The sequence below is a fragment of the Aphis gossypii genome, chromosome X (assembly GCF_020184175.1).
Source record: "Aphis gossypii isolate Hap1 chromosome X, ASM2018417v2, whole genome shotgun sequence".
NCBI lineage: Eukaryota > Metazoa > Arthropoda > Insecta > Hemiptera > Aphididae > Aphis > Aphis gossypii.
Window position 1 is genome coordinate 60,177,901 of NC_065533.1, and position 12,298 is coordinate 60,190,198.

The 12,298-nt window shown below is 26.6% G+C and overlaps 1 protein-coding gene across 1 annotated transcript; it reads right to left on the reverse strand.

Annotated features, from left to right (window-relative positions):
- Positions 1-482: 482 nt before the first annotated feature.
- On the reverse strand, positions 483-8,845 carry LOC114123575 (uncharacterized). Its single transcript, XM_027986604.2, has 8 exons — positions 8,620-8,845; positions 6,513-6,573; positions 5,638-5,689; positions 5,395-5,558; positions 4,954-5,141; positions 3,702-3,776; positions 3,342-3,577; positions 483-2,883 (listed from the first exon to the last, which is right to left on the reverse strand). Exons 1-8 carry the CDS (start codon positions 8,701-8,703, stop codon positions 483-485), a joined length of 3,261 nt encoding a protein of 1,086 aa, XP_027842405.2. The 5' UTR covers positions 8,704-8,845.
- Between the last annotated feature and the right edge of the window lie 3,453 nt (positions 8,846-12,298).

The window sequence follows — 12,298 nt, forward strand, 5'->3', positions numbered from 1 at the left end:
AAAGTAAATAAAGTAAGTAAGTAAACGTTATATTAGTAAATACACTAAGAAAATTCAATTTTTGTTACACTATACAAATGTAGGGTTCAATAACTGAGTTGATTAATTTAATGATAGTATAGTTCAAGTATATTGTAGTAGATTGCAAGACTTGATTCATCGAATTAAAATACACGAAGTTAATACCATAATTGCTGTAGAATGTTTATGATGCATCTAGTATGTCACATTCACATTTCAATATGTTTTTTTACGTTTATTTAAAATAAATAAAAAAGGTAAGTTGTAAAATTCTTGTACATTAATGTTAAGACACGAGATAAGTTGTTATTGTATTGCATGTTTTTTTAATTAATATTGTCTTTTCTCCAAACAACAGATTCACTGGTTATAGCTTCTTTTAATTGTATTATGTTCAACCGTTTGTTATTGATAAGTTTTAAAGAATTTTTTGGTTTATCGATACCAAATGTCTGCCTTACTTAACTCGACGACGACGATAACAGTTCAGCAGTGGATGCTTTAACGATGTCTGACGATACCGGAGAGTAAATATTTTTAATATCATTAATAATACTTTCAGTTGGAGTTTTGGGAATTAATTTGTTTACGCTATTTTCATTAGACGTACATTGTGAAGCGTTAGGTATTGTGGTCGTAGAAATGGCCGCTGTGGTGGTAGTGACACCTAAGATATCAGTGGTTACATTAATTGTGGTAAATGCGTCAGCGACAATAATAGTTGAAGTAGGAAATTCAGTGGTAATTACATTAGTAATAGTAGACGATTCAGAGTCAATTTTAGCTGAGTCGGATAACTGCTTTATTTTACTCGACGACGACGATAACAATTCAGCGGCGGATGCTTTAACGATGTCTGACGAAATCGGTGTGGAAATATTGGTAATATCATTGAGAATACTTTCAATTGAATTTGTGGGAACTAATTTGTCCACAGTATTTTCATTAAAAGTAAATTGTGAGGCGTTAGACATTGTGATCGTAGAAATGGCTGCTGTGGTGGTAGTGATACCTGGGATATTAGTGGTTGCGTTAATGGTGGTGAATGCGTCAGTTGCAGTAGGATATTCGGTAGAAATTAAATTGGTTATTTTAGACGATTCGAAGTTAATTTTAGCCGAGTCAGTATCGTGAATTACAGTTGTTATAATTTCTGTAATTGAATCAGCATTGATGGTTGAGGAAACTGCGGAAGCAATATTTGTTGTGGTAGATTCTTTAAAGTCGGTAGTGTTAGTAGTATAGCCATTAACGGTATAAGTGATGCCTGATGTGATGGTAACCGTATCAGTAATGACAGGGATTTTGGTGTTCATAATGGTTGTGGAAGTGCCAGCGATGGCAGTAATTAAAGTTGAGGTGTTGGTTGCTGTAGAATCCATTTCGATAGTAGTTAGCTCTTCACTAGCTGTGATTGCTTCAGAGATCGTGGACAAAATAGGCGACGTAGCACAGACGACATTGGCCAAAGCTTTAGTGGTTGTGGTAGTGATAGTAGTCGTGGGAATAGGGATAACTGGATAGTTAGTGGTAGTAATGATAGGCATCATATTGGTAGCATTTGTCTGTAAAGCGATGGCTTGTTTTTTGCTATCGCCGCTATCGTTATGCTGAGATGGATTATGGATAACGTTTTTGAGTGAAATAGACTTTAACTTGGGCTTATTGTTAGATTTATAGGTTGTTTTAACAGTTTCAACAGGGATAAAGAGTGAATCTGAACCTTTATTGTTTTCACTTGTAACGCATTTGTTGTTCAAGTAGCCATTATCTGTAAGGTCATTGTTGTAATTGTAGATACGTGATGAAGTTTGATATTCTTTAGATTTTGAAAGGTAGTGTATCATATGAGGAGGAGTAGTTGCAGTACAAGACTTTTGTTGATGGTGAATTGTTTTATTGTTTTGTACGGTAAAATATCCAAGATTACGGCGTGTTTCTAATTTCATTAAATTGTTAATGAATTCCTTCCCGTTAGGATAAGTGGTTTTGAGATTTTTATAAAATTGGATTATGTCTGGTGTGGTGGATGACAATATTGATGATATAGCTTGTTGGCGACTTAAATTTGGAAACCCAGTGAGCGGTGACTTAGACCGCGAATCTAATGAATTATTAAGCGATTGATCGGTTTGTACAATAGTCGGTATTTTTATTGGGGAAACTGAATTTGGAGTTTTCACATGTTCTTTCGGTACAGACAATTCCGAAGTAAAGATCGATCTTAGCACCGGTGTGAAAACAAATTTTAGTTTGTGATCAGCAATCGTAGGTTTATCAACTGGAATCATAGGCTTAGAAGTTCGAGTTTTAGGTTTTTTAATTTGAGTTATAGATTTATCAACTTGAGTCATAGGTCTATCAACTCTATTAATAGAGGACATAAGTTTTTCAACTGGAATTGTAATTCTGTGATCTGGTATAGTTAGCTTATGAACTGGCATAGAGTGTTTTCTATAATTAGTAGTTACAGGACGTTTTATAGTTCTTGATACAGATGGGTGTGTATCGAGAAATGTTGGTTGTGTTTTTTGATTGAATCTTAACGGTGATAGATTTTCTGTTGCACTAGTTAACACCGTAGACATAGGTGTCATAGTCATCGTTCTTGTTGTCATTAGCGGTTTTGTTCCTATTGTAGTCGTTATAACGGTTGTTGTAGTATTGACAAATTCTATTGCTGATGATATAGGTTTAAATACCATAGAAGAATCTGGAGTGAAAATATTTCTTTTCTTCGTTGGCAGAGATTTAACCAATAACAATTGATCATCTTCCTCCGTTTTTTTAATATTTATTTCAGATTTTGCTAATTTCATAAGTTCTAATTTTTTCATTTTCAATCTATAATGATTTATGATCCTATAAATAAACATTAATTAATTACTCATGACTCACGGGTTTTTAATATATATCAATTTATAGGTATATATTTTATATTATTACTTCGTGCCCTAGCTAAATAATTATTGAAATACGCCTAATGTGATAGTTAATGTTATAAAATATGTTAAAAAAACATATTAATATAATAACGTAGGTATGATTATTACAATATTTATAATTTTATATCGTTCACTAATGATAAGCTATATTTTACTAATTACCCTACCACTCAGAGAAAAATTGGGATATTATAGAGCAGTTCGGGAAAATTAATATTGAGTGGGTCATATTTGGGGTAAATATTTTGAAGCATAAATTTGGATTTTTACTCAATTATATGTTAGAAACTTTAAAATTTTGAATAATCAATCGAGAATGTATGCATTTTTTGCATTTCATATTATTATATTTTAAATCTAAAACAAAATCATTACCTTATTCTAGTAGCGTCACAGTGCTTTTCTAATTCAAATGACATTTTCGTAGTTATATCTCTTCGTAATAATAAATAAATATGACATGGTTTACAAATAAGAATGTCATATTTCATTGTTACCGGAATTTCATCCTCATTAAGAATCGATTGATATTCATGCACTTCAGATTTATGCAAATGAAACTTTTGTAACGTTCGATTTCCACATAACTGACATTGAGCTACTAACAGTATCTATGAAAACATTCAATTTTAATTTATTATTTACTATTTTCAATGCCGATTGAAAAATAGTATCAAAAGATTTATTTCAATATTGTGTAAGACTAATATTATATTACTAATATCATTTAACAACCTGTTCATAATGTTCATTGCAAACCGGAATTTTATGCGTTGCTTCTTCTTCATTAGTTTGAACTCTAAAATTGATCTAAAATTATTATAAATATATATAATTAGTATTAAATATACATGCATAATTAATAATTACCATTAACTTGTTGTTATCGATTAAATAAATGTATTTTTTTTTAACTAAGACTATAGACAATTTTGATTTATGTTAATAATTATATTTATATAAAATATGTGTAGGTAGTGTACTAGTAGTAACTGTGGTGTACATTTAAATGCATAAATAGATGCTCTAAAAATGAATGACTGAAAATTAGGTACTATTATTACCTATACATTTGATTTTAAAACGTATTTTCCTATCTCCATTTTTTTCCAATTAATATAACGTTTTTCGTGCATATTTTGACTATTTTAGTGCATTTTCTTAGTTTTTAGAGCATTTTTCACAATTTTTTTCATAAAATGAACGAAAATTGTTGCGATTAACAAGAGACTTTCTGCAAACTGTCGACGGTGTGAATAATACATTATATAGCACGACAAATTATCGTCGATAACAATTATATCATAACTAAACCACGATAAGTATTACTAAATTTAGTAACCAATTAGTACGCCCAGAACTAAACAAATAAATAAAAAATAATAAATACAATTTTTTTCCAATTTATTATAAGCTTTAGTAAATACAATTTAAATGCATTTTTTTTGAGTTTTTAAGTCATTTTTTTTTTTTTAAGGGCATATTTAAGATTTTTTAGGGTATTAAAATCCTAACCCTACGTTATGTATATTGTATAAAAACAGTATTTAATAAAAATGTAATACACGGGGTTCTCGACCAAAATACCGGAGATGCCAGCAAATTTTAAGTGTCTACAGTCGTGAAATAGTTAAATCTATTGGTGTTCTCATACAATTACATAATTCACAGTAATTCACTTGGAAATTGGATTTATTGAATTTCTTAAAAACCTTTAGTATCGAATTCCCTTAATTTTTATGTTATACAATAAGGTGGAAAAATATAATAATTAACATAGTATGAAATGAAAATATTTAAAATTGTCTAAGTTCTTAGTCTAATCAGATTAAGTGAATGGTAATATTAAATTAAATAATATTCAAATATGATTAAATTTAAAAATTATCATAATATGATGTGATATATAATATTATAATGGTTTTATTTTGTTTTAATTTGTAAATTAAAAAGTGTAGATGTATAACATAATATTTCAAATACCTACCTTATTTATTAAAAGTAAAGATTTTAATGTATTCATCCATTTTGAACGAAAATCACGAGATGCAGTTTGTTCACAAGTCGTTACAATACATGTACGTTTTTTAAGATTCTTTATAGAAGTTCGTTTTTCTATGGATTTGTAACAACCAACACACAAACACGAATCGGATCCAATTAAGTGAGTGGTATCTATAAAAATATATATAGGTATATATTGAAATATTTGATAGGAAAAAACTAAAAACAATTAAAGATTTTTAACAACTTCTACAACTGAAATATTAATCAAAACTAGATTAAAAATAGGTTTTAAAATAAATATTTATTTAAAAATATATTTTCTGAACACTAGTTTATATTTTGTCTTAGCCGTATGTATTTAGTAATTCTTATTGTTAAAAATTACGATAAGAATGTCAAACATGTAATACAAATTGCATACTTTCCAAACACGCTTTTTGCTTATCTGGATTCTTTATTTGTGCCAAATGAAAAACAGTTTCTAGTAAATAAAATTGTCTGTTACAATAGCAGCATTCAGGCATACAAGAGTGATCTTTATGAATTAATGATCCTAATGGATTTTCTGCTGAGATCAAAATAGGGCTAAAAACAAAAAATTATACCAACAATCCAATTATTAATCGACGTTGATCGCTGTTCAGCTCTAAATTTTTATACATACATGGCGGTATGATTTTGATCATCTTTTTTACAATTTGAATTTTCTGATATACCTATATGAACAATTTTCTGAAATGTATTAATTATATATTTTTAAATTTTAATTGATAACAAGTAACAATTAAAAATTACATGTATAGAGTGAATTTTTTACCGAAGGTAATTTATTATTTATTAACGTGAGTTTTTAATAAATTTCAATAAATTACAATTTAAATTTTTTGAGATAAGCACAATATTTTTTTTGCAGAAGTTAATATATAAAAGCCAAATTTTGGACGAGTAGTTTAAGAGTTATAAATATTTAAAGTATTGATTAACGATGGTATACCTATTTCTCTACAAAACTTTGATTTAGCACTCAACCCATCAAAACTTTAAATACTATTATACCTAATAGTACTATTAGTAGTGATTAATTTTTCAGCTAAAATTTGATTTTTAAGTATCAAAAAAATCTGAATAATATTCACTTTCGGAATATTAAATTAAAATTGGATGTTATTCACTGAATAATAAACATAATATCAATAAAAAAATGTTGTTTTGTAATGACTTGAAATAAAATAAAAATATTTTGATAAATATTAAGAGTTCATGAATTAATGAGTATAATTTTAATAAATAAATATTTTTATAAAAGATTTTTCTTGTAAGTGTGATTATTCTGTGCAAAATGTACTCAACAGTGATTAATTGATTAATAAGTACAAATTTAATCTGTTATAACTTCATACTTAATTTACCATTAAAAAACTTGTCAAGTTCATTTACATACAATACATAAAAATAGATAATTAATATTTTCATTTTAGTAATGCATAACAAAAATAATTTTACTTATTTTTTAAAATCATATTAAAATAAACTCACTACCTGAACTAGATTGATCATGATTTGATTGTTCAGTATTATCTTCATTAGCAATTCTAATTACCTAAAAAATAAAAATCTTTAGAAATGTTTTCTTAATATTTTAGATTCAGAACGAAGTGATGAATGTATTGATTTTACAATGATGTATGTTTTTTTTTGAGGGTGTGAACAGCATAACTTATCGAAATATAGCTTCAATTTCAAACTTCAGGGGTAGTAAAGTGAATATCCTTGGTGTATTATGGAGGTCAAGAGTAAGCATTTTCCAACAATTTTTAAAAAAATAGGGAAAAACGAGAATTTTTACGCAAAATCGATTTTTTTTTATATAGTTGTAAACTCAAAAACGAATAACTGTAAATACTTGATATTTTCACCAAATGTTTATATTAGTATTGTCTACATACTGCTAAATTTTAAAAATTGACTTTTTTTGAGTTATTTATAGACAACTGAAATTTTCGATTTTTCTAAGAAATTTGAAGTGTGAATAAAAAAATCTTGGATGCCCAAAAAAACTTAAAAATTTAATACCAGATTTTTTATAAATCGTTCTTATAGTAGTTAAAAAAAAAATCAAAAATCGTTAGTCACAATTTTTTTTTATAAGCATTTAAAGTTCAAATTTTTACGAAATACGTCAAAATCGCGAAAATTAGCAAGTAATTTTATAGTTGAAAATTCATAAAAATGTTTGTATTTATATCTAAGGTTATAATTTTTAAAATTCAGCACTAATATTTCCATAATTTTTCCTTCAAATAATTATAGAGAAAACTCGAAGCGTCATCATAGGAAAACATGTTATGAGCGTTTGAATTTTAAATTTTTACGAAATTGTGTAGCGATAACGATTTATCCTCAAACGATTTTAAATATTTGTTATTATTCAAAAAGTATAAGTCGTAGACACTTGAAAATTTCACTAGTTTTTAGATTTGCATTTTCTTTACATGATTTAACTTTCAAAATATTTCGCTTATTTTAATGCTATTTATAGGCTTTTGAAATATTCGTTGTTGTTTAGTTTTATATATATAAATACCGATAAAATTTTTGTGGCTAAGTCAAAATAATTGAAATTTAATACAAAGTTCTTCATAAGTTAGTCTTAAAGTGAATAAAAAATTATATGAATACATAGGCATATTTTTTTTTATTAGCATTTGAAGATCAAATATTTACAAAAATTCGTCAAAATCATGAGTATTTGTAAATTATTTTGTAGGTGTAATTCATAAGATTTTTTGTTTAAGTAGCTATGAGTTGAAAATGTAATATAAGATTTTTCATAAGTTTGACTTTCAATAATTATAAAAGAACTTAAATTTTGGTGTTTTCAGGCCATTAAAACAAAATCACGTTTTTCACCACCTATAGGAAAATAAATCCTAAGCTGACAAATCATCTTCGTTCAGAATCGTTTTTTATGTACAATGATACCTATCATTAGATTTAAATTTAATACATCCATAATAGTGACTTACTATACAATAGAGCAGAGGCCGCCAAACAGTCAATCGCAGACAATTTCAAAGTCGATCATGTTAGAATTTATTTTTAGGGCCACGCGCCCTATATGTTTCTTAATATTTATAGTTATTTAATAAAAAAAAAAAATTCTATGGAAGTCATTCTCAAAAGTGAAGTATATTTTTAGAAGATCGTGACCAAAAAAAGTTTGGCGACCCTTGCAGTAGAGCGTTACTCACTTGACTACTCTTTTTTTTATAAATTTATAATCAATATAAAGATTTATTAAAAATTACAAATGATGAGGGGGTCTGAAAAAGTTTTTATTAGTTATTCAATTCAACAATATGTTGTTATGTATGTGAGGGTTGTAATTGTGAAGAATTCATAAAATTATCTGACTATTGTTAATTCAAGTGAATTTGTTATAGACATAATAATATTAGCACAATATTATTAATTTAATCATAGGTAAAAATACCAAATTAAGATAAAAATTATTATAAAAATATATTTTATAATTATAAATATTGAACAGGTACTATTGAAATAGAACTGTCTTCTAGCAAATATAATTTAACTATATTGATACCTACCTTATTTTAAGAAAAATATAAGCAATAAAAATAGTTACCTTTTGATGAGTTTTATTGTTTTTAGATTTCATATCCTTTTCTTCACTTAATAAATTTGATAATAATCTATAGGGACCATACATTTTTTTTTCAGAGGTGTTATTTCAGTTGTAGTTGTTTTGTTAACCTCATCTAATATGAATACAATTGGTTTATCTGTTGTAATCTGTTGGGAATTCAATGTTAAAGAGTCCTTTATTTTCATTGTAACATGTTTAGAGTTGATGTTTGATGTATTCTTGATACATTTTTCTCCTATAGTCACTTCAGTAAGTGTATTTGGTAGAGATACTGTATTTTTGACAGACACATTTGGATTAGCATTTGGAAGAGTTAGTCCATTCTTTATAGCCAGTACAGAATATTTATTTGGTTTATTTAGTTCTTTTTTTAAAGGATTTTCTAAGTACGAGTATTTATCTATTAAAGATAGTGTTTCTTTTACAGTACCCTTAAAATATGCGTTTGTTAAAGACAACTTCTTGTTTACATTACTCTCGAGATATGTAATTGGTAAAGATGGATACTCCTTGGAATATGTTCTAGGTATTGATAGTTGCTCTTTTAAATTTCCGTCAGAATATGTTGTGTACATAGATAGTTTACTCTTTACCTCGGTATAGGATTTTAATATAGATTGTTTATCTTGAATGGTTTCATTAAGATACGTTTTCAGTATTAATGTACCTTTGAAAAAAATAATAGAGTATATTTCTAGTATAATTTGTTGATCTCTTATATTCTTTTTGGAAAATGTTCTTAGGAGAACAACTTTATTATGCACAATAATCCTAGAATATGATTTTAGAAAAGGCAATTTTTTCTTTAAATTCTTCCTGGAGTATGTTTTTAAATAATATTTTCTATCTGTTACAGTTAAATTGAAGAAGGTTTCTAGTATTGAACGTGGCATGTCTATAAATTCAATCAAATTTGAATACGAAAATGATGCATTTTCTGCTTTACAATATAGTGTATCTGCAGATGAATCTTGTTTTGTTTTAGCTATTTTAGAATATAACTCATTTAGAGATAAATCAAGTTTTTTTAAGACTTTTTTTTTAGTATTTTTGAAATGAGTTATTGGTAGAGATAATCTAAATTTTGTTATTACTTCGGTATAAGTTTTTGGCAGACTTAGTCCTTTGCCTATGTAGGTAATTTCAAAATATATTTCATGAGGAGATAGTAATCTTTCCATTTTAAACAATTTGGTAAATATTTTTGATGTTTTTTTTGTATAAATTATCTCAGAATTCGAATTTTGGGTTGATTGTACTTTTGTTATTAAAGAATATATTTTTCGTGTTTTAAAGGAAAATGAATCATATAAAAACCATGATTTTTCATATTCAGATGTTCCAGATATTTCAGAAAATAGTTGTCTGAATAATGATGCTTCTTTTGTAGTAGTACATTTAGAATATATTTCACGTATTGATGATATTTTTTCTGTTTCGAGCATTTCAGAATAATATGTTTCTAATTTTTTTGATTCATTAATTTTGGAAAATAATGTTTGTGTATTAAAATCATAAAAGCACCAATACTGAAGCAATAAAAGTTTAAAAATATTCAAATCATGATTGTTATCACTATTATTTTTATTTTTATTCACATAAATAGGTTGTTCTAAGTTATGTACATCATTTTCTTTTTTAATACAATCATTAGGCTTAAAAAGATAGTTGACTAGACAAGTAGAAAAAGTATGATTATAATAACTATCATAAGTTTTATCAAGAACATTAACTTCTGAACTTGATAGAAAATTAAACGAGTCTGAAAATTCAATGATATTAAAACTATGAGTCAGTATAAAATTGTTTTTATAATATATGTCATCTAGTGATATATTGAAACACATATTGTTCATTTCTAGGAAAGCTTGATAATTAGATTTTCTACTTTTTTTATTTTTATTTTTTTCCATTAAACCTTTGCCCCAATTTTTTCGTTTTCTATCATTTGAGATTTTAATAGACTGTTCATTAGAAGATAGTCCAATTAAATTTATCAATGATTCACAACTATCTAGGGTCTTGGCATTTTTAGTATAATTTTTTCCTAATTTTTTTTTAGTATTAAAAATTTGTTGTTTCACTGGATCCATACTGATATTTATTGTTAGTTGTCTATTATCTCTAGTTTTAATATTTTTTGTTTGTTGTTTTTCTGCTTTAATTTTTGCTAAGTCTTGTTGGTTTAAATTTTTTCTTGCAATCTAGTACAGTATTTAATTTTGTCATTTAGTCGGATTTTTTTTCTCTTATCTTTTGTAGTTTTCATTTTATTACTTATATTTTCTGATGTTATTATTATATGATAGTATTTTGTATGGAGTGCCTCATACAATCATTAAATAGAATTTTTACTCTATTTTCACATCAATCTTTAGAAAGTTTTAATGGATAGCAAAATTATATATCTTGCTCAGCTATCAAAATATTCATCAGAAGAGGAACCAAAATTTTTTCTTTAAATAAAATACCATATCTGAAAAATCAAAAAAATCTATTAAATAATGTTTTAAGATTAAAACAATATATTAGAGTTTTTTATGTCATTAGTTAATTATAAATTAGAGCTAAACAGTTTTCGTAACTTTATATTATACATAAAACAAAAACAATATTGCGGGATTTATGAGATGATGCTGTCACATTTATATAAACTATGATAACCAATGTTTTGGGATATAAGTCTACTACCAATTAACATTAACTCGAATGTTAAAAAACAATTATAAGACAAGCAAGATAGGCAAAAGGATAAGCATAATAAATATTACAAGGTCCTTAGAAGTATTTATTTAAGTATTATATTTTTGTAAGTTTACAATAATATTTTATACTGGCTTTTCTTACCCAGTCTTTCCTGGGATTTGGTTTACCAGGGCTTAGTAAAATGTATCATCAAATCATACTTGAAAAGATGTCAGAATGACAGGTTGGTAGTTGTAATTAATCAAGATAATAAGCTATATACCTATTGTAGCGTCTCTCAACATTTCTTAATGTCACGACCCCCCAAAATAGGTATAAAACATGGTCAATTAATTTGCGATCCCCCTATCTATATTAAGTACAAATTTGAACAGTAAAAATATCATATCATTAACCAATAAATCAAACGAAATATACCATTTTGAATATCAATTGATAAATACTATGTCTAGTACCTAATTTAAACTTGTCACAGGTATAAGAATTTTTTTTGTTCAATAAAATATTTTATTATTTTTTACCTAAATGACCCCTGGTTAAGGTTGGGGTTAGCTTAAAGATCGCGATCTCCAGGTTGAAAAATGACGACTAATTATTGAAATACTAAATTTACTGATTTACAGATACAGGTATATTATAGGTATAGTTATAACTTTCGTCACTTCTTTTTTTCGCATTTTTTACCTTCTAGGTATATCCGAAAAGAACAAAACACGATTGAGCACAAACAAATATTTTATATTCTTGGATTTAAATAAATGTTTTTTTCCCAGGTAAAAAATGTGCAATCGTGTTGTACCAGTTGTCAAGTAAATTAGAAACTTTGGAGAAAAAAATGAACTTTTTATTTCTACACAAATTTGGAAACCCCGTTTCACCACCTTAAAGGATAAATTAAAAAAAAAACCACTTTAGGGGCACATTTTTGAAAAACATTTTATTAGTGGTGACC

Excerpts from the sequence above, each read along its gene's own strand:
- LOC114123575 (XM_027986604.2), bottom strand. The coding sequence starts at position 8,703 with ATGTATGGTCCCTATAGATTATTATCAAATTTATTAAGTGAAGAAAAG. Across the intron at positions 5,559-5,637 it reads GATCAAAATCATACCGCCAT|CCCTATTTTGATCTCAGCAG; the intron begins GTATGTATAAAA and ends TTTTGTTTTTAG. Across the intron at positions 5,142-5,394 it reads GCAAAAAGCGTGTTTGGAAA|ATACCACTCACTTAATTGGA; the intron begins GTATGCAATTTG and ends ATATTTTTATAG.